Genomic DNA, 27818 nt, shown 5'->3' with positions numbered 1-27818 from the left:
TGCATATTATGTTGTGTTGTATTCTTTAGCAAAGTAATAGCTTGATCACAAGAATTAAGTTAATTCCTCTTAGGATTTACAACCGATTTAAACAGAAGAATAATGCATTCCTATAAAGCACTAATAGGACTTTAACATGTACTGTCAAAACAGAATTAGACTGCAAAAGAAGGCCTTACTACAGTATATCTTTTAGTGTAGTAATTTCATTATCTGTAACTAACAACTAATAAAGGTTAATAATGAAGTGGAAAAGAATACAGAACAAGGAGAACAAAGCTGATTATTAGACACGCATACAAACCATGGCTGAGTGCTTCCTGGAAGCTCAAGTAAACCTCAAACTGTTTGATGTGAGGTATATAGGCATTCCCATCGTCGGAAACCAAAACTGCTTACCACCATACAAATTCTGCAACAAGCCAATTTTTAATTATACTTATCAAAATAATAATAAAATCCTAGCAGTTTCATTCAACACACCTGAATCATGGAGACCACCTACACAACTGTAAACACAGCATTTGAACCTGCAATTCACTATTGCCAATTAGAAATGGGGACAGTTTTAAACATAAATTATGAGGATAATGAATCATTTTCATGCACAAGGTAACAATGTAACATCATGCAGCGGTTTTACAAGCCTCCTACTTTCTGCATTTCTATTCTGGTTAGTTTGTGCCAAGATTATAAAAGCGTATTTTAACAGAGGAAGAGAGGAAGGTGAAAGGGTTCCATCCCTCTCTCTGGTCATTTCATGTCGTTATTATTGGATTTAAATATTCAGCTGCTATGGAACTGCTATGGAACATTAACATTTTAAAAGAATTCCTGCCTTTGGAAAATAGCTAAGAATACAAGGGGCAAAGGAAAGCCCATAAAAAGTTATTCTGTTGTAGCACTGACCAAATAAGCACTTGTCTATCAGTTCAACTGACCATGAAGCATTATGGTCACACAACAAGAGCAAGTTTCATTTAAATCAACATCTCAGGGATCAAAAGTATAAATATAAAAGCAAAACTGAGCGAGTACTAAACCTAGCATCTTCCTGTAACAAGCAGTCGTTGCTTCCTGGTAAGAGCTTTATGTCAGAAATGTGTGCTACAGATGTGAAAGCAGCACATTTCAGTTGCCTGCAAAGTGCAAGAGAAACGTTTGCAAAAGCTAATCCAGCCTGGCACGGTTCCCTCCATCAGTCACCAGTGGATTTGATTCCCCTGACACTGGTGCCCACTTATTTCTCCCTAAAAAGCCAGTTGAGATCTGCCTGTTCCTGTTCTGTCACCACTCATTTCTCTCTCACCCTGTGCAAATGCTTGTATTTTCATGTAAGCTGCCAAATTCAAAATGGCAAATTGCTCCTCAGAGTTACACAGAACCTTACTGTTTCAGCAGAAAAATAAGGAAACTCATAAGTTTGTTCCATTGTATTCTGATCCTCTGAAAAAAGAAAGCTCACACCTGGTAATTCTAACTTTAAAACACACACCCAAAAAGAAAACCCTCAAAACCTTTCTGGGGAAACCCCAGAAAGCTATCGCAGGCTCATCTTTGTAGATAGCGATTTACAAGGGAATACTTGGTTATTAAAAACAGCCTACAACAACATGTACGAGAAGAATGCTGTACAAACAGTTTCATTATTATCCATTCATGTACTCCATCAAAAGGCAAATTACTTGAAAATACTTATAGAACCTTTAAGAAACATACTAGCTCTACCTAGTTAGCTGTCAGAAAGTTACAAAAAATGTGAATTTCTGTACTAATACATTGAAAACTATAATTGTAGTTGCAGCAAATATCAAATATGAGGCAGGAATTGTTTCCTGTGAGGGTGGCGAGGAACAGGCTGCCCAAAGTTGTTAAAGGCCTAGCTGGATGGGGCTTTGAGCAACCTGGTCTGCAGACAAAGAGGTTGCTGCCCGTGGCAGGCAGCTGGAACGGGATGATCTTTAAGGTCCCTTCCAACCCCAATCATTTCTTGATTCTACGATAACACAAGAGGACAGTAGGCAGATCCTCCTCCTCTCACTGTTACTACTGAGGACACTAGCTGCTGTGAGTAAGAATGACAGCATCCAACTGGGAGAAGAAAAATTTATGTGCGGATAATCCATTTTAGAATCAGGTCTGCTGATACAGCATGGGTTCTGGGGATCTATTTCTTACGTAATAGAAGCTGCAACTAATGCAAGTTTGCTAGTTATCCATAAGTTTATAAACAGTTTACAAACTGCATAAACCCAGATAGCATCAGATTACAACAAAAGTTCTGTATCAGTTATAGAAAAAGCCTTAGGGAAGAAAAGCAGTAATGAATGTTACATTCAGGCTCATCATTATTTCAGAAGCAGTATGCTGTGTGAGTAACCCAATTGGAACACTCTTCCTTTGAACGTTTTGCTGAGCTATGCGATGTAAAAATAGATTTGTATGCTTCAGACTTCTCACTGTCCGCAATGGATCTCTTCGTAGTAGTAGCAGAAGCCTTATTGACTTTTCCTGGGACAGATGAATTTCCATTATCTGACAGAGAAAAAGGAGTAGAATGAAGCAGGCTTAAAAGCTTACAACCAATAAAAGTATTTAAATAATGATGGAAAAAGGTATTAAAAAATAATGCGTGCAGAGATTAAGTATATACATTTTTCAGGGCGATTGCAAATATATCCCATAACCATAGTCAACACCAAGTACGTTCACAGCTTTTAGAATTTATACTCAAAATGCATTTAGAAATCTTGGAGAGGGAGGAATTCTTTCCTACTTGTGTAAATCCCTTGCACTGTAATGCAGTATTGACATTTATCCCTCTACATGAAAAATGGCTCTGAACTGTTGTCTTAAGAAACATGAAAGTATTCCACCACCCTGAAGTATTATTTAGAAATTAGCTATCAAATGACAAAAGCTAAACTTGTGACATACTGTCCCCAGGGAATCTTTCTCCTCCCTTTATTCTTTGCAGAGTCATTTATGACCAATAACAATGGCCTGCATAATTTCATATTTGGGATAGGAAAATGCCCATCCCTCTGTTTCTGATACAATCTCTCTCAGTGTATTACATCTATTGCTACACCCCCGCTCCCCCAGCCTCTTCTTAACAACTGTTAAATGTTTTCCAAAGTTGAAGGACTATTTTAAAAAGAACATGCCATCTCTTGCACAAAGAAGTGAATACATAAAAGTCTGCAGAAACTCAACATATTTACTTCAACTCTGGCAAAACAGCATGTAAAGAGCTAGTAGGGAGCCTGTCTGAAAACAGATTTATCTCCGACTTCTGCATGGAGTCAGAGGAATTGCATGCGCAATCCTGAATCATCATAGATCAGACCCTTTTTATTTTTGGAGAATGCTGCTTTTAATGTCACCAACAATTGTCTGGAAAGAATTACCAAATACTGGATCTGAAAGAATGAATATGCATGCTGCAAGTCCAGAAACCTTAGGGTGCCATGTTCACAAATTAATTCCTATGCTACTGGCATTCCTCAATTCACAGATCTTCCTTTATTTTCCCTTCTCTCCTCTTAACCTCTTGCTGGCCAATATAACTGCTGCCAGAAACATAAATTATTTACCTGACATTTCAAAAGGTGCATGTTTTCTTTTACACTCTTGGAAGACAAAGATACATAAACTATTATTAGAATTACTAGGTTTCTAAATATCCAAGAGCAATACTCTGGAATGCAATATTCTTAGAAGTCTATCCTTTATAAGAACTGACAGAAGGGAGCAGGTAAGGCATTTCTGATGGAAATTCTCCCAGCTGCTCACATAGTTTATTTACAGTTCATTGTTTAAATATTCTTAGTTTCTTCAAACTGAATTTTTCTGTGGCTGTTATGTACATAACTGAATACTCCACATGGAAAGCTCATATTGACTTTAAAAATGGACCCATTCCTATAGTTCTGAATGAAAACACTGGAGACATTAAATGACATAATTTCTGTAATATCATAGAGAGAGGGCACCATCCTCTGGACTACAGGACTGCAGAGTTTACTCATAGCTGCATGAGGTGCATAAGTACATCAGTACGTCCCAAAGTTACATTCCACTGCTAAAATGGAGGACTAAAGGTCAAGCTGTTAGCTTGGGACATTTTAATACACTTCACTGAAATAAACTACCATAACAGATTTCTCGACCACTTGTACTTTAGGAAAACTACCAATTCTCCTCACACTACCTCCTAGCTAATAAAACAGATATACCAAACCCTCGACTATATCACTGCGTAAGTAAGAATCTCTAATCTCATTTATTCAAGTTGGTTCCCACCAATTTAAAGCAATATTGGAATGGCATAGACAAGAAGATCTGGCTGGTTTCAGAGTGAAAAAATAAAAGATACACTGTGGTGAAAAGTATTTATTATTTTTATTAGTTATCTGCATCACTACAGCACTTGCCAGTCACAAGCACAAGCAGAGAACCTGTTGTTTTAGGACTATAGCAAGAAGTCAGTCCCTACTCTGTGAATTATTTACTCAGAGTATAGGATGGATGATAGACAGCAGCTGGGACAAAGGCAAACTGTGTAGAATACGGAAAACCAAACAGCAGCCATTATACACTTTCTGCAGAGTCAGTGTTGTAGATTTCACAGATTTTAAAGCAAAGCTCTAACAAAGACTTAAACTGAGTATAGTTTCTATTGAACAAGGAGATCTGTGCATGTTCACAAGGCAACTTCCTACTTCAGCTTGGAAAGGCACACTTTCAGGATAGACTTTTGAAAGAGGGGGTTCTTTGAAAAACTGAGCCATGACATCATGGCTGCCCTGAAGACAAGAAGTGAGTGGGTAGCTTCTCAAACCTATGGTACAAAATAGCCAGAGAAGGATCTCTCCTGCAGTGTTGTTTTTTTTTTTTTTTTCAAAACAGAACTATTTGTTTTCCCAGGTTTTTCAAACTTAGATTGAAGAAGAAACACCAACCTGAACTTTTGGTGAGGGTAACCTGCCTCTTTTCCCCAGAACTGGAACTGATACACTCCTTTCCATCCTTAGCCTTTGACGGACCTGGAGAATCTATGAAAGAAAAAAAAAAAAAGAAGGGATCATGAATCTGCTTCACAACTCAGAAGGCTACACAGAATTTGGAGCTGTGACTTTACCTTCAGTGGTACCTTGCTGAGAAGCTGATTCTGCTGACTTGGATTTCTTTGATTTCTGAAACAACACAAACAGAAATCTGGTAACGTACCCAAAGGATATACAATTCCAAACTTGTATTTGATAGACACACAACTTCAGGTGTTACATTTTTATGTCTTACACGTCAGAAATTTTCCTTCCACCATACTGATCCACACTTTTGCATTATTTCTATATGAAAAAATAATAACCTTGGGAACCTTGAAGTTACCTTAAAGAACATTCTGCAGGCCAAAACTAAACTGTCTGGATGCAGTATTTTGGTTTGTATGCTTTGCAGGGGAGGGTGTTATCATTAAGGTAATCTGATACTCTGAACCCACATGGCAGGACAGTAAATTGAATGACATTAAACAGAACAGTTAACTGGAAACAACAACATAAGAAGGACATGGAGCTGCTGGAACAAGTCCAGAGGAGGCCATGAGAATGATCAGGGGAGGAAGCACATCCCATATGAAGACAAGCTGAGAAAGATGGGGCTGTTCAGCCTTGAGAAGCTGCAAGGAGACCTCAGAGCAGCCTTCCAGTATCCGAAGGGGGCCTACAAGGATGCTGGGGAGAGACTCTGGAACTGTAGCAATAGGACAAGGGTGATGGGTTCAAACTGAAACAGGGGAAGTTCAGGTTAGATATATGGAAGAAGTTCTTTACTGTGAGGGTGCTGAGGCATTGGAACAGGTTGCCCACAAAGTGGTAAATGCTCCGTCCATGGCAGTGTCCAAGACCAGGTTGGGTGATATGGTCCAGTGTAAGGCATCCCTGGTTGTGGCAGGGGGGTTGGAACTACATGATCTTAAGGTCTTTTTCAACCCAAACCATTCTGTGATTCTATGATTTTTCAATTAAAAATAAAAACAAAACACAAAACCAGAATAATCCTGCATCTCATATCCACTTAATTTCATTTAGTTAACACAAAACCTCCTGCTGGTAACTTTCAGTAACTGGGGCCTTTGCTGCAGGACTACTTGGGAAGATGCAAATAGTTAATCTAAAATTTTTAAAAGCATCTGTGAACCAGATTTTCCAAGTTAATTTATATTTGTCCAGATTAAAGCACACAAAACCCCAAACAACAGCAACAAGAATCCCATTAATGGCTTTGATGACATAAATGCCAAGCTGAAAAAGATGTGTTAAAGCAGTCATTGGCACTGTTATTACAAAAGATGACTGTATACATTTGGAATGGTGTACATATGTCAAGAAAGCTGCACAAACTCAAAGAGAATAAATAAATTGAAATGTGTTATAAAAATTAGCAAAAGCCAAGCTGCCAAGAATATGGTTAATGCTTGAGGGAAAAAAAATGCTGTACCACACGTTGCTGCAAAGCTTAGCCAGAAGGTGGTGGCAGAGGGTTGCTATTCTAAAAAGCAAACTTTCATCTCCTGATCCTCCAGTGCACATGAAAAACCTCTTTTCAGGGTGCTTTACAAAGAAAAGTTACCTCCAGTAGCTGGCACCTGAATTATGAGATTTTAAACATATGTATGCATATATATTATATAGAAGTATATATACATTATAATATGACATAGTTGAGCTTGAATAAATTTTTACACTAGTGCAAGCTGTGCCTTCCTTATAATTTGTGTCATGGGTATGAATGAAAGGAGTTTGTACTTCATGCTCCAAATACAGCTGGTCCCCTTTCTCTCCTTGCCAAAAGGAACGGAGGAAGACACCTGAACAGCAGTGCCAACAGACCCAAAACTAGAAACTGTCTTCCAATATCAGGACTGCAGCTCACAGATCTTGGATTAAAGTGAATAGTGCCAGTGACAGCAGAGAAGACTGGTTCTAGCTGCAAAAACATCAGCTTGTGCAGCAAGGAAGGCAGAACTGCAAAAAAACCTTGAAAACTTGAGGATGAAATGCAAGACACCTGCTGAGAGATTTGCAAATACTGTACCTGCCTGTACTGTAAGCCTCCACTAAGCAAACACAAAATATTTGCATATTCAGCCAAGGTATATTCAGGCCAAAGCATGATTTCCTTTTGTCTGCCACCATAAGCGACCATGCCAACACTGTAAAAGACAACTGGACACCACACTTAGGTGGTACTTCTTTGTTGTGTGTAAGCTTTGTTCCAGCTTTCAGACTATTCCAATTTACTTGAACCAAAGCTATCATTGCTTTGTCAGGGCTACCTTCCTAATGAAAATTGAGCACAACTAACCACTGCTTTTGGGGCTGATTACTCATCTACTCAGATCTCCAATATTCTATCATCAAATTATCTGTAAAATTCTTTAAAACATTTAATTATAAAGTACTGGGAATAAAAACCCCACAAACATCTGAAGAGACAGCACGAGATTTACAGTACTGCTTTTATGCAAAAAGCTATAGGATACTAAATGCAGAGGCTATAAACACAGAGGAAAAAGAATAGCAGAACTTGTATGGGTAACCATTCTTTTGTTGCATTGCCCAGGCCCAATGATGGTGTATTGATGTATAAAGACCCCATGACAAGAAGGAATTATGTGCTCATAGGAAATTAAACAAGTATTTGTCTCAAAACAATCCAGGAAAACATTTGTATGCCATCTAATCCTACAGGCAGGCAAAATTAAGTGCAGTAATAGGGATGAGATGATCGACCTCCACCTAAAGTCTCTGTGGCTGAAAGTGTCAGATTCATGCTCTTGAGAGTCAACCAAATATGCCTGCACTCTGGATTGAGTCAACACTGACTTTTTGCTTGCTCTGTCATCCTCCAGAGCAGCAATGCCAGTTCAGAACAACACAAAAATGTTGAAAGAAGTCCCTTATGCAGAACTTTCATTTGACAGTACTGTACCACAAAACAACTACTACTTCACAGAGTAGTACACTGTGCATTGAGTAGATCAGCAACTTTATTTACATGGCATTTTGCCTCATCAGATTGAAACCAAAAATAAATGCAAAGACCTCGACACTGTGGCAGGAAGTAGCATCACCAGTAATCACCCAGGACTGTAAGAACCACAAAGTATGTAAAAATTTCCCAGCAGTGGTCTTACAGAATCAGACCAGGAATCTACATACCCCAGTATTGTTTCTGACATTGGCCTCAGAGGATACTTTGAGAGCAAACAACTAATAACCTGCCATCAGGTTAAGATTTTGCTCATTACTAGAGTTAACTAATACAATCTCTATTCGTTTCAAGAAAGACCTTTCAAGAAAGACCTGAAGCATAGCTGGCATTGAATTCTGTGATCTTCATAGCACTACACACCGCTCGCTATTCAAGACAGTTTCAGTACATACAACTTCAATAAGCTATTAGCAAAATATGCTCACAATCCCATTACTTTAAAAAGTAGCACTGATACAACACAGCTGACTGAGTAAATCCTTCCATCTGCACAAAGGTTAGCAAAACTATGCAATCTAAGAGCAGACCGCATTACCGGCAAGAATTGTTTCAATTTTGTTTTAAACAACATATAAAAATATTACCTTTTCTAATTTACTTTTAAGTCTTCTATCCTCCATTCTTTTCTTCAATACTTCCACATCTTCTTTATTGCCATTAAGGATAATCACATCTTCCTCTTGAAAGGGAACACCACACTTAAAGGAAAAAAAAATGGACAAAACCAGTATTACTTTTAAGGTCTGTATGCTGGCTGACCTTTGCTAGAATTAATACTGTGCTTAAGCTCTCCAAGGAGATCTCCAGCCCTTCCACTTGCCGCTGTGTCTTTTCCAATAGTTCTGTTTTAATACAGTCTAACACATCTTCTCACTTAAAACGTCAAAGGGAAAATCTCAGTTGATTTTACCACAGAGCAAAATAATACCAATTGGCAGCATTCCTTCTTGAAAAGTAGAATAAATACTCATCTTACTAGTGAATCATGACCTTTTGATAACCAATTTAAAAGCAGCTCACATATCAATCTGCACAGAAAACTCTATAAGAAAAATATATAGGAAAATATTTTGTTCTTGTCCAAAGCCTGTACCATTAGTAACAAAAATTGCAAATTATTTCATTATGAGTACCAACACTTTTAATTATTATTATTTTTTTTTAAAGGAAAGGTCCCATTGTGTATTTTCCATCCGTGGGTTCCTTGTCTTACTAGCATGAAATGTACAGTGACTAGATTAAACAAAGTACTCCTATCTACAATCTACTCAATTTTCTGAACCCCATAGGTAAAACCAAAACACTAAATTACTTTGAAATATTGTTTTAGTTATGAATGCATTTCATAAAGACCTAAGTGTTATGCCGTGAATTTGTCTTTCAACACAAGGAGTAACATCTGACAGGAGCAGTTTCTTTATATTGACTAGGAACAATGACAAAGGTGTTATTCCTCTGCATTGACTAGGAACAATGACAAAGGTGTTATTCCTCTGCATTGACTAGGAACAATGACAAAGGTGTTATTCCTCTGCATTGACTAGGAACAATGACAAAGGTGTTATTCCTCTGCATGTCGAGCAGACAGCATGAGGGAATTTTTCTCCCCAACACTAGACAGCAAAACCTGGTTTGTTTGGACTTTTTTTCTATTTAAAAGATTATTTTTTAAATGACTCTGGGGATGAAAAGGGGTCGTAAAAGCAGCATTATTCATTAACCCAGCCTTGCTACCTCACTGTCAGTCATCTGATCTATTAGACTCTGCCAAGTTTCAAAGTATATTTGTAATTAATCTGGATAATGCATGTAATGTGGTTCATGTAATTCCCCATTTGCTTTATGATTGAAGACACAAATGTTTCACTGTGCACATTTTTGATCAGTTGGCGAAGTCAGTACATTGACTATAACATTTTCTAAGATCTCAATTTCTTTTTCCTTTTTTTTTTTTTGTTATTTTGTTAAATCCAGAAGCTTTCTGTTAATGTGGAAGATCAGTTAATAACCCCACCTCTGTCACTACTCTTCTGTTTTCTAAACAAAGGTTTGCAGTAGGAATTAAACAAATGAAAGGACACAGGGACAGTGCTTTGACTGCAGTCTGCGGTGATGAACACATTTATTTAAATGTATTTAAATATGTATTTAATTTTAAATATGGATTTTAAAATGTATTTAAATTTGTTTCAAAATGAATCTGAACACAAGTGGTCAGTTTTGCAAATTTAGAAAGATTGCTCCTTCAGGTTAAAGTCTTCTGGGGTGTATGTCTGATATCACAGGGTCTCCCTTGCTGTACCTTGTTTATATTGGGACATTAACTACATAGGAAGGTACCTGCTGTAGTTCCTTTATATTTTTGTAGCACTTTAATAGAAGATATTTCTAAATGAGACTGAACTTGGAGACTACTCAGGAATGGACAAAAGCATTAGACCAGCAGCTTGCAGATCTGAATGCAAGATTCGGTCTGTAATTGAATAAGAGTGGGATGTTATCTGAAGGAGATGCTGAACAAGCAGCAAGGATTTTGTCTAAAAGGCCTTCCAGAGTCCAATTATAAAAGTGCATTCAAAATTGCTTATATCTAAATGGCTTAACATGCTCGCATCACGGAATTAAAGGCTGTTCAAATATGATCAAGAAGTCTCCGAAGTCTGACAGTCATAAATTTACATACCCTACATATCCCATGTGTATACACATACACACACACACATACACACACACACACACAATATCAACTTTAAAGAAAACAAACCCAAAAACCAGAAAACAACCCAAAGGCGTAAACTTATAAGATTCAAGGTATTACGAGCTGTAAAGGAGATATTAATTTTGACATAAATCTAATCTTTTAAACTAGTAAAAGAGATAGCTAAATTACTTTTTCAAATAATGAAGACCTAAATTTCAAGTCATTTTAATCTGGTAGGATAGTTTCTTACCTTTCTCAGAGAATAAAACACATGATTTTTGTTAGTAATAATGAAATCTTAGTTTAAAATGATTTCCTGAATTCTAAAGTTTACATTTGTCTCTTAAATTTCAGCTACATAAGACAATAACTGTACTTCATTTTTTGAGGCCAACTACTTTTGACAGTGAATTTAGGAGTTTTTTGGTACAGCATCTAAGATATAGCTCCACCCATGACTACTCCAGTCATTACAAATTGACTTACAAATAAGCAGGCAAGTATCTTTGTATATCTAGATGTTTACAGTAGTACAATATTTGACAAACACAATTTTCGACATTGCCACCCTACTCAGACATACAATGGGTCAAAGACTAAATGATAACTTGGGAGAAGTGGAAAGTCTCCTACATACTAATTCACAGAACACAAACTTTCATGCAGCAGTTGTAGCATCTCCTACAAAACCACTGTCCAAGCAGAAGCCTCTATTCACAGAGCTTCCCCGAGAGTCAATGATAATGTTGTAACTGCCACACCTGCAGCTGTGCCTTAATTTACTTCAAGGTTTTTCTCTCTATTTCTGACCAACATGCTATTTTTATCAGAACATGTCCAAAATACACCAGCCTTCTTACTTGCTTCCAAAACCCCAAACCTTCCAATTCCAGCAAATTTCAGATGCTAACTTTTCACTTATTAAGAGCCTTTCACTTACTAAAAATCTTTATAAAAGTAGTATTATTCTGTTTCAGAATGAGGCATTTCATTTATCTTTTAAGCTTCCAACTACTAGAAATGACCAGAGGCATTTCTTTGCTATATTTATTTGCTGCAAATTGGAAAGTTTCAGCAAGCAAACAGTTAAGAACTCGGGGGAGGAGGAGAGGGCTGTTTCTTTCCCAGTTCTCATCAGCCAGCATGCTCGGTTAGCAGTGCAGAGGTTAAAGCCTCTGAGGTAAGGCAATACTATTTATAATCATCAGCAATGTATTCTACATATTTGAAAGTCTGATTTCGGTCCTTTAAAGGCTGTCTGAGAAAGAGTGGCAACAGAATTTAGAGAAGCTAAAGTTTTCACTCATTACTGTGAAGCAGAGGAAATTTCTGAAGCCAAACAGCATTACTGCAGAATAAATATGCTAAGCATTGCGGGAAGCCAGATGAAGCCCTAAATGAAAACATTCCCGTTAATGTTTAACCCCTTTCACTTACACCAGATCCCCACACAAGCGACAGAATGAAGAACACCGTCTGAATTCTGCTGAAGGACAATGGGACTCTCCATTTATTTTTATGATGCTGCCGTCTCCTGGCTAATTTCATACAAGGTAAGACTGGATAAATAAGATTGCAGGGCTTCAGATTTCTACTATTCCTCTATTAAAACACATTTTTATTTTTGTAAATCAAATATTTTCACTTCAGAAATATTTAATTATTATATTTATAGAAATATTTAATTATTTCACTTAAAATACTCAACTGTGCCATAAGGTTAATACTTCATTTCTTTTTTACTTTGTCATAGAGGTAGTGTATGATGGAGGTCATTACTATTGGTGTCGTTTGCATTATAAAAATCACAGTACTTAGGAATACTTGTTATGCTCTGTTCAACTTCATTTTTATACCCTCTAACTCAAGGGTTTAAATAGCTTTCATAGTACTTGTTTGGAACTGTTATAAAGTCAAATACACAATGAAAACAAAAAACAATGACAGGAAAAAGCTCTATAAATCTGTTGAGTATATACCAGTAAACACCAATACACTATTTTTAAGGAAGAATAATGTTACATTTCTAAGGCAGGGTTAATTAGGTTTGATGAAGAAATTTTGTTTTACTTGATACATCACAACACAGAAGCAGGCTCAGCACACTTCCCCAGGCTGAAGCAAAAATGCAAAGTAAAAAGCAGTTAAAAGCGCTGACTTTTAACATTTAGATTTTAAAGGACCAAATTAGTATTCACCTCTTCATAAAATGTTTATACTAATGCCTGTATAAACCCCTTTCAGACAAAAAACAGACATAAAATATTTGGGAAGGAGCAGTTAATACCTTTTAGCCATTTTTTAAAAAAATGATGTATTCCTAAATTGTTTGGTTCACTGAATTATGAAGCTTTAAGAACTACAATTTAAACTAAGCTTTAATATTAAGCAAATACAAAGCTTACATTTTAATCTAAGCTTTAATATTAAGCAAATACAAAGAGTACAGGCAAAATAGAGTATTTAGAGGTGAAATAATCCAGCCCAAAACACTGGGGCAGGAAGGAACTGCAAAATGTAAAATGATTTGCTACTGTGAACTGCGGAGCAAAGTACACAGCTAATGGGGTCTGGATTAACTGAGATATTTCACAGGCTTCTTTTCAGGCATAAACGTAATTCTACTTTTCTCCAGTTTACCTATTTAATTGAGGTGGAAGAGCTTAGCCTAACAACAATTTTCTGTTAAGTAATATCCATAACAGCAATCACAAAGTTGCTTGAAAATCCCTACAGTGTCAGCCACTACCTCAGCACTTCTAAAAATTAAGACAACTTCACCCTCCAGATTTAGAAAATGTCTGTAACATAGAAAAGGTTGAGTTTCAAATGCATTCTGATAACAATAAATACCTATAATGGCACTCTTGCATAATAAAATTTAAAAGGCAAGATATCACAGACTGGATTATGTCTGGACAGTGGATCTGCTCAACAGTATGACACCTTGCTCTCCAAGGGCAGGAAGAAATACAGAAATACAGTAGTGTAGTCCTTGACAGGAAACAACAGCATAGGGGCTAAAGGATTCTTCTAAGTGGCAAATTTCAAATGCAATTGGACTAACAGCACCAATTCTAGCTCTAGATCTGGTAAAAACAGAAAAATCAATGCTTTCATTCTATAATACATCTTGAGGCTAAAAGATGTCAAGTTCTGTTCTCATAGACAAGGCTTCATCATTTAGTCGTTCCCCAGAAACATATTAACACCGGAGAAGGAATTATTTCTTCCTACCTGATAGCATGGTGTTTGTGTACTTTCATGCTGCCATGCAAAATACAGCTTCTCAACACCTCATGGTTCAATAGGAAAAATCCATAGTAAACACTTAACAACCTGAAACATCCCTGGAAGCTATTACCTGAAGGGTAATAAAAAAATCTAAGTGTGTGATACAAACAGCTTGATTCCCCAGGGAACTATCCTCTGCAACCTGTCCACAAAGATGTATTTAAGGAAAAAACCCGATGAGCATGCTCATGTACATCATCATGTACAGATGTTCTATATTCTAAGCGGGTATAAAGTCCCTGTTATTTCTACAGCTGCCCAGTGCCTTCAGTGTAATTTTTATGTCCAGAATGAACATTCCCTGTGACATACCATAGGGATCTCATCACATTCATTAATTCAGAGCAACCTCAATGCTCCTCCTGGAATTAGTTTTTCTGACTCCATGAAAATCTGTGCTTCCCGAACAGACACTCCCTCTTCCCAATTTCTGCCACTGGGCACATCATGGCCATATGCAAATCTATTCTTGGCTCCAGCAGTCAGCTGGTAGCAGGCCACAGCACTGGCGTACGTCATTTTTACTGCAAACCCCTGGCTTTCACCTTTTGGTGGCATTCCTTTTCTCCTACTTTCTGCACAATACCAAAAGGTTGACATGGATTTGATCTGCTGAAGCTTTTCTTCAAAGGAATCAAAGACTCACATCAACCTTGTTTACCCAGTAAATGTATCCCTTGGGAGCCATGAAGAAAAATACATTCTCCTGGGACCTGATTTCCTAATGTTTTTCTTTGGCCTATTCATCCAACACAGACTGATGAGCAGTACTGACAGAACATACAGGCAAAATGGATGAACCCTCCACCTAACGTTCAACTCCACTTTCTGGAATGCCAAGTGGAAAAGAGGCATTCTTCCAGCATGAAATCCAGTGCATACCAGTAAGGACAATTAAATAAATACATTCTTTCCCAAAAGCCTAATAAGATTTTAAAATTGTGGTAATACAGAGTATCCATTCTTTGGTTCAAACGCTGTATTCTTAATGCTTTTTGAACTTTATGTCTCATTTCTACTACTTAAACGAAAATCCCCTCTTTATTTTCAAGCTTCTAAGACTGATGTATACTGAGTTTTCATTAAAAGAATTATCATCTTCTTTCTAATGAAAACCCCAGAGCCTTCTAACCACAACAGCACTCTTTATAAACGCAGATTGCTCTCTTTCCCTATGTAAAACCAAGTATGTTGTGATGTTGATAGCTGCAAAGCATGAAACATTTACAGGTGAAATACAGTAAATAAATTCACTGAACAAAGAAAAATAATGTCTTAATTTAACTCTTACAATTAATGGCAGTTGAACCCTTCCTCCACCCCGGTATTTTCTCTAGGAAGTTCTATACCAAATGCTTCAAGGATAAAGCCTCCATGTAACTGCTGTGGGATTTAGTACCCCTGCACTCTCATTCTTCTGACTTTCAATAAGGTAAACATGAGGAGGAAAAAAAAAAAAAAAAAAAATCACAATGGAAAAACTCCTGTGCCTATACTGATGTAAACTACAGTTATCTCAATGTTAACCCTGGCAGTGATGCACTTAACTCTCGATATGCACACATGCTGAAAATAAGAAATGATTGTCTGCCATGTTCTGTTTTCCAAAGCACTAATACAAAGATGGCAGAGAAATCTCATCTGCTGCCTGCATAAAGATAAAACCCAGTGTATTTTGTGGATTACATTTTAGCCTCTTCCTTTTGCTTGTTTAATAAATTTTTTGCTGATTTAATTTATTTAATTCTGGTCCTCTGGGAGAACTTAAGGTTTCTTAGGCCTTCAGGAAATCTCAGCAGCAGCTGTCCCCCAGCACACAGTGCTCACAAATCTGCCCTGTTCTAAAGCTAGACCTTGACCAACCCACATCACCGGACTCACCCACTGAGACATACCTGGCCTCAGAGGAGAAGGCTGTATCCAATGGATTAGCCCTCCTCCTTGATCAACTAATGAACCATAAAAAGCCATTTTTGGTTCTTTGGATAATTTTGTTTGTCCTAGAAAGACTGCTTCATGGCTCTGCAAGTACCATATCCAAGGGCTGAGTACACTGCAGCATGAGCATGGGCACACAGAGTTCCTCCTAGTAACTGGAAAGAGTAATCTCAACATTTAGATACATCACTAACATGTCACCTATTAATAAATTACAAAAGGTTCTCTCCATCTTTCTATCTCACTTTTTCTTTCAGATAAACTGAACACTTAATTCAACTACAATGAGAAGACAGTATCTGGAAAATAGAAGATGAACCCACTTGATGCAACAAAATCAGGATTTTTACTCTGCATTGCTGTCTGCATGTTCATCTACACTTTCATCTACCTGAAGGATATACTTTCTGAAGGGCCAAATGAACAAAAATTTAATGCAAATATAGCAGAGTGTGGATTTTACCCGGATGAGCTTTGTTCAGCTCTTTTTGCAGGGAAAACTGCTGCCTTTAAAATTGGAAACTCTTGCCAGAATACCTACCAACCTAAAATACTCAGCTGCATTCAGACTTCATGCAACTGCTCTGTGGTTTTGAAGACACTGCATTTTATCACAAGACCACTGTCAGATGAAGAAGGGAATTTCTCCTTGGCATACATTATTACAATTCACAAGGAGCTGGAAATGTTTGTAAAGCTGCTAAGAGCTATTTATATGCCTCAGAATATTTACTGCATACATGTTGATGAGAAGTCATCACAGGATTATAAAGCTGCTGTTCAAAACATCGTCAATTGTTTTGAAAATATTTTTCTTTCCTCAAAAAGAGAAAATGTTGTTTATGCAGGATTTTCAAGATTACAAGCTGATATTAACTGCATGAGAGATCTAGTTCGTTCCAAAATTCAGTGGAATTATGTTATTAATCTATGTGGGCAAGATTATCCCATTAAAACAAACAAAGACATTATACAATACATTAAAAGTAAATGGAATGGTAAAAATATGACTCCTGGGGTAGTTCAACCACTTCATATGAAACATAGGACACAAGTTAGTTACAAGGAGTATGTACATTCTGGAATGTCATACGTGTATCCAACAAAGAATACAAAAGCTAAACCTCCATATAATTTGACTATATATTTTGGTAGTGCTTACTACATACTCACTAAAGAATTTGTAGAGTTTACACTGACTGATGCACGTGCAAAAGATTTGCTTGAATGGTCAAGAGACACATACAGCCCGGATGAACACTACTGGGTCACACTGAATCGCTTAAATGGTAAGATGTATGTTACTTCTACTATGCATAACCCCTGGAGCAACAGCACTGTAAGGCCTCTGATATGGAGAGCTAGTGAGCTCCAATTCAGAGCTTAACACCACCGCTTAACTGAGTCACATTGCATAAACATGGTAATTTCTCCAGCCTTGATGCCGCCCTTTCAGAAAGTCACATCTGACAGCCAAGAAACAAAGCTTGATTCCATAAAAGTACTACTTAACATGCAGACCATTAGCTAGAATAATGTTGATTAAAAAGGAGGGGGTTTTGTTACATGAAAGCTCTTGCTCTCAAGGAATTAAAACTCATAAAGCTGAGAATGATGCAAATATCTGTAAATAAATACTGAACATGACTACAGTTAAGTCTTCAGCAGTGAGAATTTTCCCTCTAATAAGTAGAAAGAAATCTTATCAGAACTTTATGTTTTTAAAGATGCTCCAGGGGCTACACCACATGCAGACTGGGAAGGAAACATACGAGCCATTAAATGGAAAGATCAAGAAGGAACTATACACAAAGGCTGCAAAGGTAATGTGAATTTCAGTAATGAACTCAAATGTGACTCACTGATCAGCATTAATGGCAAATTACACATTATGCTTTAAAGGGGGTATTAAATGTGCCTCACTGGTCACATATAACTTATTTTGGAAGTATCAAAACTGAAAGCCACCTTACTCCAGTGTATCCAATCTAAATAGCTTCTGACATACTCTTGTAAAGACTGTCACAGTATCCATATACTGACAACTTACTTTCAACCTCCGATTACCAATGCATTAACTTGACCGATCGGTTTTCAGCGAAGGATAGGGGTTTTTCTGACAGGCATGCCTGCCAGGCATTTTCATCAACATTGGATTAAGTCTTCTTCAATTGGAACAATAATAAAGAACAGTGCTGACCACATCCAAAACCACAAAATGTTTAACTGTCTCAACTCAGCACAGTGAAGTACTCCATGGTTAAACAGGTATACAAATAGTAGTAGATCAGAACTTCAGCATGTCCAACTACGAAACACAGTATTAAGCAGAGCTGGAAGTAACATACCCATTGGTGTAAAATACAAAAGCAAACTCTTGCCTCCATGTTTAAGATCTAGCATTATCCTACAGATATATTTTTGTGATGCTCTATGTGAAATCAAAAAGTTCTGTTAACAACACTACAGAGCAATACTATTATTCTGTTCAACTTTCTGCTGCTTTCAGATAACTTCAGTTTGTCTTCGCAGGTCATTACATCAGAGACATTTGTGTCTACGGACTAGGGGATTTGCAGTGGATTATAGAGTCACCTCATCTGTTTGCCAACAAATTTGAGCCTGCAACATACCCACTTGTTATGGACTGCCTAGAGAGACGCTATAGGCTTAAAGTACTGCACCAGGCAGAAGTCCCCATCGAAGATCACTGGCGTTTTCAGGAAGAGAACTACTTCAACATGAAGCTGAATGTTTGAGTTTAACTAACATCTAAACAAGCGTTCAAAATACTGACAGAAATGTTAACATTCTTAGCCATAGACTTCACTCTGTGCATTACAGCATAAGTACAATACTGTACTACCAGCTTGCCAGTGAAATAAACAGTTCTTATTTATTACAGTAAGATAAACAGCCACAATTAATGGGTTAATTCTCAAAGAAAATGAGATGTCTGAATCTATAATTTACTAAAGACAAGGGGGAATTTCATAATCCTTTAAGTGATACATTTAACTGGAAAAATGCGTGTTCCTTGCGTCCTTGGCAAAAAAAGGACTAACCAGTATGAAAACAATAAAATGGATGCAAGACCAAAGAAAGATAAAAGAAAAGCACAAATTAAAGTCATGTCTATTGTATGTATTATGAACCAGATTATTCTGAATGACTAAAATTTCAGAGCTTGTAGATATGCAAGTGACAGCTGGTTTCAGACACAGCCCATTTCACTGAGGATTTTTTGTTGGTTTGTGTTGTCTCTCTCTCCCCTCTTTTTTCCATGGCCAGCTGCATCTCTAATTTCATTGTGTAGCATGGCAACATCACTCCTGCCCTGGTCAGGCTTTACTCCTAATGTAAAGGGTGTGTGTGTGTGTGTGTGTGTGTGTGTGTGTTTGTGCGCCAGAAACAGTAGTAGAGATCCTGTGATCCTTTAAGTCCCTGTTTTGTAAGCTCTGCAGGGGCTTAGGGCAAGTAGACATAGGAAAGTTGAGACCAGGGAACAAAGGAAAATGGAGTGAAAGCAGTCTTTCAACCCCAGTGTACATGAGGGAAATCAAACTTCCCTGACCTTGCAACAAGTCTGCAACAACTGGAAATAACACTGGGACAAGCATCTCATTTCCCAAACCTTCTGCAGACCAAAAGCACCACTTGCTGGTCTATACTAAGGAAGTGCTTTTCAATACACAACACAGGCATAACCAGGGAACAGTAATGAACAAGGATCAGCCCTTTTCCAGGCAAGCGCTGCTCCTGCCTCTTCAAGACTATGAAGGACACCAAGCCAAAAAGATGGGGGATTTAAGGAAACAGGATATAGGTGGTGGTCTTTTCTACAATATAACAACTCTTCCACAGGATTAAAAGTCTCATAAGACCATCTCTACACTCTGTCTCCAAAAGTCTTTAGTTAGGAGATACTGACAGAAAGAGACTAGGAGAAACCTGAATTGTGACAAGTTGTTTCAAACTGTTCATCTCCCTTTAGAAGCATTTTGGTGAGAATGCAGATGAAAGTATCATTCCAGCAAACCCAAATAAACTACTAGTTATTTTGCTTGAACTCTGATGGCAACTAATAAAATATAGCCTGTTACTTATAAGCTCACTTGATTAGAAAATACAAGGTATTAATACAGGTCTAGGAGCAATTTAGATGTAAGCTTCAACATGCATCCAAAACATCAGTCAATTTTTACAAGAAAACTGACTTACAGATTAAGCAGTTTTCCAAAACAAACAAACAAACAAACAAACAAACAAACAAACAAACATCAACAAATAACCCAGCAATAGAACATGAAAGCTTCCTACTACAAACTTATTCCCAGGTTCCTGGAACTGCACTGCTCATTTTCCCACACGAATTTCCCAGAAACATAAATTTCTTCCAAATGAACTTTAACCTAAAGAAAGCCCATCTGGTCTTTCTATTTATCCAGAATAAATAAATCTAGTTAGTTATAAAAACTTATAATATCAACCCAAAGGCCGGTATTCAGTTTCATGTATAATTCAGGACTTATTCTGTTGCTAAATACTGCTGGAGATGCCTTTTTTATGCCAGGAAATACAAGGAATAAAAAAGAAAGGCGAAAAAGAGCCAGGCAGCATGCTCACACTGAGCTTGTGGAGAGCCCCTGTAAAAACCATTAGTGAAGCTAATGGGTCTCTGGCACGTATTAATCATAGCAATATTCATAATTAATCTCCAAACCACTCCCAACCCACAGAAGGGCACTGCCAGCATTAATCCACTCCATGCTGTCTTCCAAAGCGCAGCAAATGCAGTATCCAGCTTTTACCTTTCATCAGCATCACACAGAACAATTGTTGTGTATAGCTTCTGAACTGAATTAGAAGGATAAAGTCAGTAACAAGGTGCTCTATAACATGGGCTTATTTTGCAGAAACTGAACAAGTCAAACTGGGAAAAAACATCTGCACAAATAGCCCTCTTAAAATATAATTTAGGTATGAATTTGCCCAGATCAGTCTGACCACACTGGAGTGTGATCCACTTTTCCTAAAGGATTTTGTATCTTAGACAGAATTTTACATCTATAAACCCCCAGAAAATCCATAACTGAACCACCCCATTGTCAGTCATTAAGAAGCAGTATTCTACACATTAAACTGAGTGACCATGACCACATTATAGTCTTGAGATAATTTTTACTTCTAACAATGGTAAACAAATTAATAAAACTGTCAAAAGCTGAAAGCATTTAAACATACATAAAAATCATTCACAGAGTTCTGTACGTGTTATATCAACCAACTTTTAGATCTCAGCAGCCAATGTTTACTAACTTTTGGTGACTATTGATCTAAGAGCAGTGTCAAAGTGACTTTGTTCAAGGAAAAACTGTGCTCTGTAACATACTGCATACACATTACTCTCTATCTGAAAGATGCATACATAATTTCTGTTTCAAAAAGCACATGTTCAATAGCTCTGTATCTAAGTTAAACATGTGATTGTTTTATATGGCAGACTTTAATAGTTAGGGTACTATTTCAAGTGTGTATTAAGAGTCTGTTGACTCCAAAAACAATTCTAAAATAAATTTCAAGTGATGTAAGGAATTATGCTTTAAAATGTAATCTTTTCCTTAACTTCCAGAGTGACTCCCCAGAGGGCTTCCACTGCAGATTCAATAACCACTGTCCCATCTCCAAATGACCTCTAGCATACTACAGCAATCGTAACTTCTTAGACAGGGGACTCAACACTAACAATTGGCAACAGTGGCTTTTCTGAACCCCAAAACATGAAGTTAAATAGATGCCATGCACTCCTAGGCACTTCTTTCACTGCATCATTTCTACAGGCATAACTTTGTCAAATAGCAACTTCCAAACAAGCAGGCACCAAAAACTGCCCATGGAAGAACCAGGAAGCCAGTTAGAACAGAAATTCTAAAACATTTAATCACTTTGGCCCCACCAAAATCAATGGACCAACAGAGATGAGCACTAACTTACAGCCTTCAAGATCCCATCAAACACAAAAAGAGCAAGTAGAAACAGTCTTGCTGGTTTTTTTCATTTAGTAGTCTGTTGGAGAATTAACAATAGGTAAGAATGTCCTATTCAAAAGTACAAGTTTCAATTGCCATGTCGCATGTAATTCTTCCTGAAGAATAGGAAGCAAGAGGCAGCAGAAAACTACTGATCTTCAGGGCTTCTGTGCAGAATATATAGCACCAAATTCTTATCTGGAATCAAAGTTGTTTCCCTTTCTGCTGATTGGAAGCCCTGTCCTGCACATTTTAGCATGTGACTTGGTACAGAGTTAACATTTTTTCTTCTTGCTGTACAAAACCTCAAAAACATGGCTCAAACAAACTATGCTTCTGTGTAAACAGGTATTCCATATTTTCTTTCTACTCATAAGTTGCTGTGTTTTAGAAAAAGCTCTTTTTCAGTCCAAATAGTTAGAAGCTTCAGAATTTGTCCCAAGCACTTACTTCATCTAACAAGCTCACTCTCCAACATAAAACACCATAAAAACATTCTCATTGCTCTTTCAAAAAGCCTTTGGCCAGGGAGTTTAGTATTTTGGCAAGACCCTTCAAAGCCTCCCTCAACACTGCTACAGTGTCTGACTGTTTGCTTGCCTTAGGGTTTCTCACTTTAGCGTTATTTTTTTTCAACTTGAATCCTTCAGTATATTGCTACTTAAGATGTGAATTGAGAAACAACAGTTTACTTCCAAGGGAGGCACATCACTTAGAAAAAGGCCTCACACAATTACAGTTGCCTTACTAAAAGTCCTCCACCCATGACAGTTTCACATTCTTGTGCCATGCCCTAGTACCAGTACAGTCTTTTTAACAATTCCAGTAAAGCAGATAAATACATGTATTTAATATTGTCAGCTCTTTATGTAAGTTTCTGTGGAGGCAAAATGTGTTTTTTTTTTAAAGAGAACTCCAATAGAAAGACTGCTTCATCCTCCCTGTACCTAGACTCCATAAAGCCTTTCAAATCTAGTACTACGGAAATGCTGAATTCTTCATCTCGGTGTTTTCCATTTCCTTGAACAAGACTAAATGTTTATATGAATTCAGCTCTTTCCTGAACACTTATTTTGTGACCTGCATATCACTGCGCAAACAGATTGCTCTATTTCTTGTATGAGCTGCAACAGAAAAAATCCTGAGAAGAAAACAGAGCAGTGAAAAAACTGGCTGGTCTGTGGGGCTTCCCACAAAGTAGTAAGCATCTCCATGAGCGAAGCCAGGCAGCCTGCAAAAGGAGCAAGCCAGTTTCACAAAGCACAACGTTTTGCGATATGCACCTTGTAGCATGTAAATATATGCTCATTATCTAGTTCAGAAGATCTTGTTTAAGGTATATGAGCAGAACTGTTGTGTGGGCTGCTGGGTATTTGTATTCTCTGGTGAATGTTTTCATTGCATCACTACAGCATCTGTTTGACAGAGTCCTTTGGGAAACTTGCTGTTTACAATTTAGCAGACTATCAGGAGTGCTCTGTAGGCTCACAGACAAAATTAATGCACAAGAATATCTTGTTTTGAAAGAGCTTTCTCGTAGTGGAGAACTGGCACACAGCTCTTAGACTGACACTTCTTTAGTTTATATCCATGCTATAAACCTCATCCACTGGGATGAAGTGAAAACAGATTCTGCTAGCTGAAAAGAATGGAAAACACAGCATAAACAAGCAAATACAGTAGTTAAATTATTTTTTAACTACTCTCATCATGTTGCTCTCTGAAGTCACATAATGCCTCTATGTCCAGACGTGGCAGGGGCACCTAGGGCTGGGCATCTGGGCACACACTGGCAGGCAGAAGGTGGCAAGAAAAGAGTAATACTGTAGTCCACATGGATCTCAGGTTGCTTTTCATTTCAAAAACAATACTGCAATTCTTAAAATACAGTGGGTAGGACCAGTAAAAATGTGCGTATGGCAATCTACAACATTCCAACGTTCTGCATTTACTTTTTTTGTGCTTTGAAAGAGCATGGATTACAAGAGGATTCTATTTATTAAATTAAAAAACTCTATTTCTAGCATATGTATAACAGACAATTATTATTTTTTTCTTCATTCCAGTTCCAGTTAATTTACTATATATGCCCCATTGCTGCATAAACATAGAATGTGCTGGGGGAATGCTGCTAATTAGCACTTCAGATACAAACAGTTAAGTTACCAGAACACACAGCAACCAGTTCCCCATGATCTTATTTAGAAGAGTTCTGGTCCCTTCTTGGTTCCAATGGAGAACGAGAACATCATCGGTGTATATCCAAAAATCTACCAAATCACTCTTCAACTTTGCTCAAAGGAAATGTGGACTAAAACATGTTCTCCAGGGTGGTTAGCATTGTCCCCCATTGTCCAGTAATGAAAAGATGACAGACTAAGTTATATTATATCCACTTCACTATTTCTAAAAGTGTCCTTCTGAATATTGTGAAGGATCAACATGTGTGAAAACATTTACACGCAAACATGAGGCTGTGCTAAATACTGATTATTTAAGAAATCCAGAAAACATGTGGGATTCATTTAGTTTTTATAAGATCATCAGACTAGCCAAACCATCACATTCCTGCATTGAATAATCAAGTTACATTCATCCCTCAACAAAATTCAGATTAAAAAAACAAGCTTTACAATAGTGGATGTGAATGCAACTGTGTATGTACATATATATATATATGTACATACACATACACTCATATGTATGTATCTGTGTATCTATCTGTGGAGGTCAGATGTGACCCTACTGCTACTAAAGCTGATGAAAAACTCACCTTATGACAAACTTCCGATTTAATTTCTTTGAGAGCACGTTCAGAGAACACACAGCCACAGTTTCTCAAGAAGCAAAACCTTCAAAGAGAAGACGACAAGACATACAATTGTTTTTAAGAAGCCCTATTCAGTGCTGATTTAACACAGAAACAACACAGCAATGAGCTAGCAGGACACAGCCAACTTCTTTACAAATTCTTGCAGCTAATCAAAGTATCGGCATCTTTAAATAGATTAAACCATAACACATTTTGTTATTTCATTCTCGGTGTAACTCATCATGGGTTTACGACAATCTCTCAAGTGGATCTTAGCAAGACAAATGCACTTTGAGATGTTTTGGTACATTTGCTATAGGTCAATACAGGTCACAGAGTCACAGATGGTTTGGGTTAGAAGGGACCTTGAAGCTCATCCAGTTCCAACCCCCTGCCATGGGCAGGGACACCTTCCACTAGAGCAGGTTGCGCCAAGCTGGCCTTGAACACTGCCAGGGATGGGGCAGCCACAGCTTCTCTGGGAAACCCGTGCCAGTGACTCACCATCCTCACAGTACAGGATCCAGTACATAGACTAAAGTGTTTATTATCTCCCACTCACATAACCAGCCCTCCCTATTATGTGTATATATGTGCTCCTCTCCTTTAATGCAAAAAGGTATCTCGGGCATCAAATACTAAGAAGTAAACAGGATTTCAGCACCAGATAGTCTTCTGTTACTTCCTTTGATCTATAAAGACAAAATTTTATCAATTTCTTATGTAAGCAAAATCTGTTTTCCAAATCTTCTATTTAATTTTAAATAATGTTTTAAGTTCTTTTTAAAAACTTTCAGGGATTTTCAGATTTATGCAAGTTTCCACAGAGAAACAACAATAAAAATACATTTTTAAGCACCTAAAATTTCAGTTGATGCACACAGTAAAGCCCCCAAACAACTTTTAGTCACTTTTTCTCTGCAAACATTGCCCTCTGTATTCCTTTACTGCATGTATAAATTAATTTATGAAAGGGTTAATTTTTTATCTATCCTCTTGAATATAAAAAGACAGAACACTTAGCAGTCTCAATTCCCTCCTTTTGAAGTCAAATATTCCCCACAAAGGCTTGAGCATACATGTGATTTGCAACACCATTAATTCAAACATTTTTACCTACTCTACATTCCGTTTAGCACAGTAATGACTTTTAAAACAAAATCCAGAAACTTCAATACTGACCTATGTCTTCCATTCATTTCTAATCCCACCACTGGGCATATGAAGCGGGCAGACTGCATGTCATCATATTTGTCACCTTTTATACTCTCTTTATCACCACTCCAACCTGGATTATCTGCAAGCTTTAGTTCTGTTACATTCTGAAAAACAAAAATGTAAGTCTTAAGCTATTTAATAATCATTCTTAAGCCATGATAACATTCCCCAAGATTTTTTTAGTGTGATTTGCAATTTTTAACACTTTTAGTGTACGCTAAGAAGACAAGCAAACTGAGGTCTTGCTGCATGTTTTCCCTTTCATGGCACTCTTCACTATTTGACACAACCTGTTTACCTTGATGCTCTTGATATGTAATGCAGCTGTCATAGGAGTTTTATCAGCTGACTTATCCAACAAAAATTCAATGATGGCATCTTTATTATACAACCTGCAATATAAAAAAAATTAGTAAACATATTTGATTCTCATAACATTCTTTCAATAATAAATTAGCACCTTTTATTACAGTGATCTATAAGGAAACATTCATACCTGCCCAGCTCACAGGCCACAATGGGGCGACGCAACTTCTCCTGACTCAGAGCACAGTAGTGCCATTTTGCCACCAATTCAGCATTTTTGTCAGCCTGAAGGAAAAACAATATACTCGTGATTTAAAAATAGCTTTTGTATTTGCAAATTACTTAACCATAAAAATCAAGTAATACTTGGAGCTTTAATCAAATCTGCAGGTATCTTACCAAACCTACTTTCTACACTCAAAGCTTACCCATTAAATGGGTTTAGCAAATCTTTTTAGCAAAATTCATTATCAGCTTTGAGAGTTTACCTCTATTAACTTTTCCTGCATTATGGGACTGGGGACCTATCTCCCTCATCTGACTCAGATTTCCTATTTTTTGGCACTTCCACCTGTCCCTTTCCCTCTTTATTCTTTTTTGGTCTTCACATTTTCTCCATTGCCCTCTTCCCTCTAATTCTGCATCTCCCCCCTGCCTGGGTCAACTACCAGATCCACTCCCTGTAAGGACCAAGATAGCAAAAAAAAAGCAAATATGGGGATATTAGGCTGCTACCTGCTCCTCCAGTCTAAATCCACAAATTTTATGACAGATAAGGCCATAAAAGAAAGGCTGAGGTTCACACCTACTCCAATAGCCTGGTGTGGAGAGGAAAAGGATTTTATTTACTTATTTTACACCAGCATGCAAAGTTTATCTACGCTTTCTAATGCTTCTTGTGAGATTTTCCCCAACTTTCATCCACCTATACGCACAGAGGATACCATTGTATATCCATTACCCTAAAACATCAGCCAAAAAGAGCCCAAGCACCATTCAGAATACAGGCAGACGGAATGCTGAAATGGCCCAGTCTGGCCACACTATTAAACTACCATCAGACACCACCCCTCTAGGTGAAGGCAGACTGCCCTGTGCCTGGAAAGCCCTCCAGGACAGCCACAGATCTCCGCTGTAACTGCCACTAGCGCCATAGATGCAGACCAAGAGGCGGTACCCACAGACAAGCGCTTTCCCCCCCGTTGCCAACCGTCAACCACAGCGAGCCGGGCGGCGTTCACCAGGCCCTCCCAAGGCCTCTTCATCGGCCGCGGGCAGGGCCTAGGCTCACAAGGCCGGCCCGACGGCCCAGGCCGCGCTCCCGGCAGCGCCCCCCGCAGCCCCCTCGAACCTTCTCGACTTTGCGGGGTCCCTTGACCAGCTCATGGCGCTTGGGGATGGTGCCACCATCGCATCCCATCTTGCTCCCCCACCCCCAGCGTTTCCGCGTCCACTTCCT

General features: G+C 37.9%; 2 protein-coding genes across 9 annotated transcripts; one reads left to right on the top strand and one right to left on the bottom strand.

The window, feature by feature from the left end:
• RTF2 (replication termination factor 2) lies at nt 1–27818 on the bottom strand. Of its 3 annotated transcripts, none has more exons than XM_061441252.1 (9): nt 27711–27818; nt 26550–26644; nt 26352–26445; nt 26018–26157; nt 24797–24875; nt 8646–8759; nt 5144–5198; nt 4965–5057; nt 1–2535 (listed from the first exon to the last, which is right to left on the bottom strand). In XM_061441252.1, exons 1-9 carry the CDS (start codon nt 27777–27779, stop codon nt 2354–2356), a joined length of 921 nt encoding a protein of 306 aa, XP_061297236.1. In that variant the 5' UTR covers nt 27780–27818; the 3' UTR covers nt 1–2353. The 3 variants fall into 3 exon arrangements, with proteins under 3 accessions (XP_061297236.1, XP_061297238.1, XP_061297237.1); XM_061441254.1 differs by having other exon boundaries at nt 5156–5198; XM_061441253.1 differs by lacking the exon at nt 5144–5198.
• LOC133262287 (beta-1,3-galactosyl-O-glycosyl-glycoprotein beta-1,6-N-acetylglucosaminyltransferase 7-like) lies at nt 11868–19110 on the top strand. 6 transcript variants are annotated; one of them, XM_061441308.1, is made up of 7 exons: nt 11868–11942; nt 12205–12315; nt 14813–14940; nt 15394–15488; nt 16252–17283; nt 17722–17817; nt 18527–19110. In XM_061441308.1, exons 5-7 carry the CDS (start codon nt 16308–16310, stop codon nt 18751–18753), a joined length of 1299 nt encoding a protein of 432 aa, XP_061297292.1. In that variant the 5' UTR covers nt 11868–11942; nt 12205–12315; nt 14813–14940; nt 15394–15488; nt 16252–16307; the 3' UTR covers nt 18754–19110. The 6 variants fall into 6 exon arrangements, with proteins under 6 accessions (XP_061297292.1, XP_061297295.1, XP_061297294.1 ...); XM_061441311.1 differs by lacking the exon at nt 14813–14940; XM_061441306.1 differs by lacking the exon at nt 11868–11942 and having other exon boundaries at nt 11987–12315.

Source organism: Pezoporus flaviventris, unplaced genomic scaffold (genome assembly GCF_033815535.1).
Source record: "Pezoporus flaviventris isolate CSIRO_AGI_PZ_B2104156 unplaced genomic scaffold, CSIRO_AGI_Pfla_v1 ptg000213l, whole genome shotgun sequence".
In the NCBI taxonomy this organism is placed as follows: Eukaryota; Metazoa; Chordata; class Aves; order Psittaciformes; family Psittacidae; genus Pezoporus; species Pezoporus flaviventris.
This window is presented reverse-complemented; position numbering and strand designations above follow the sequence as displayed.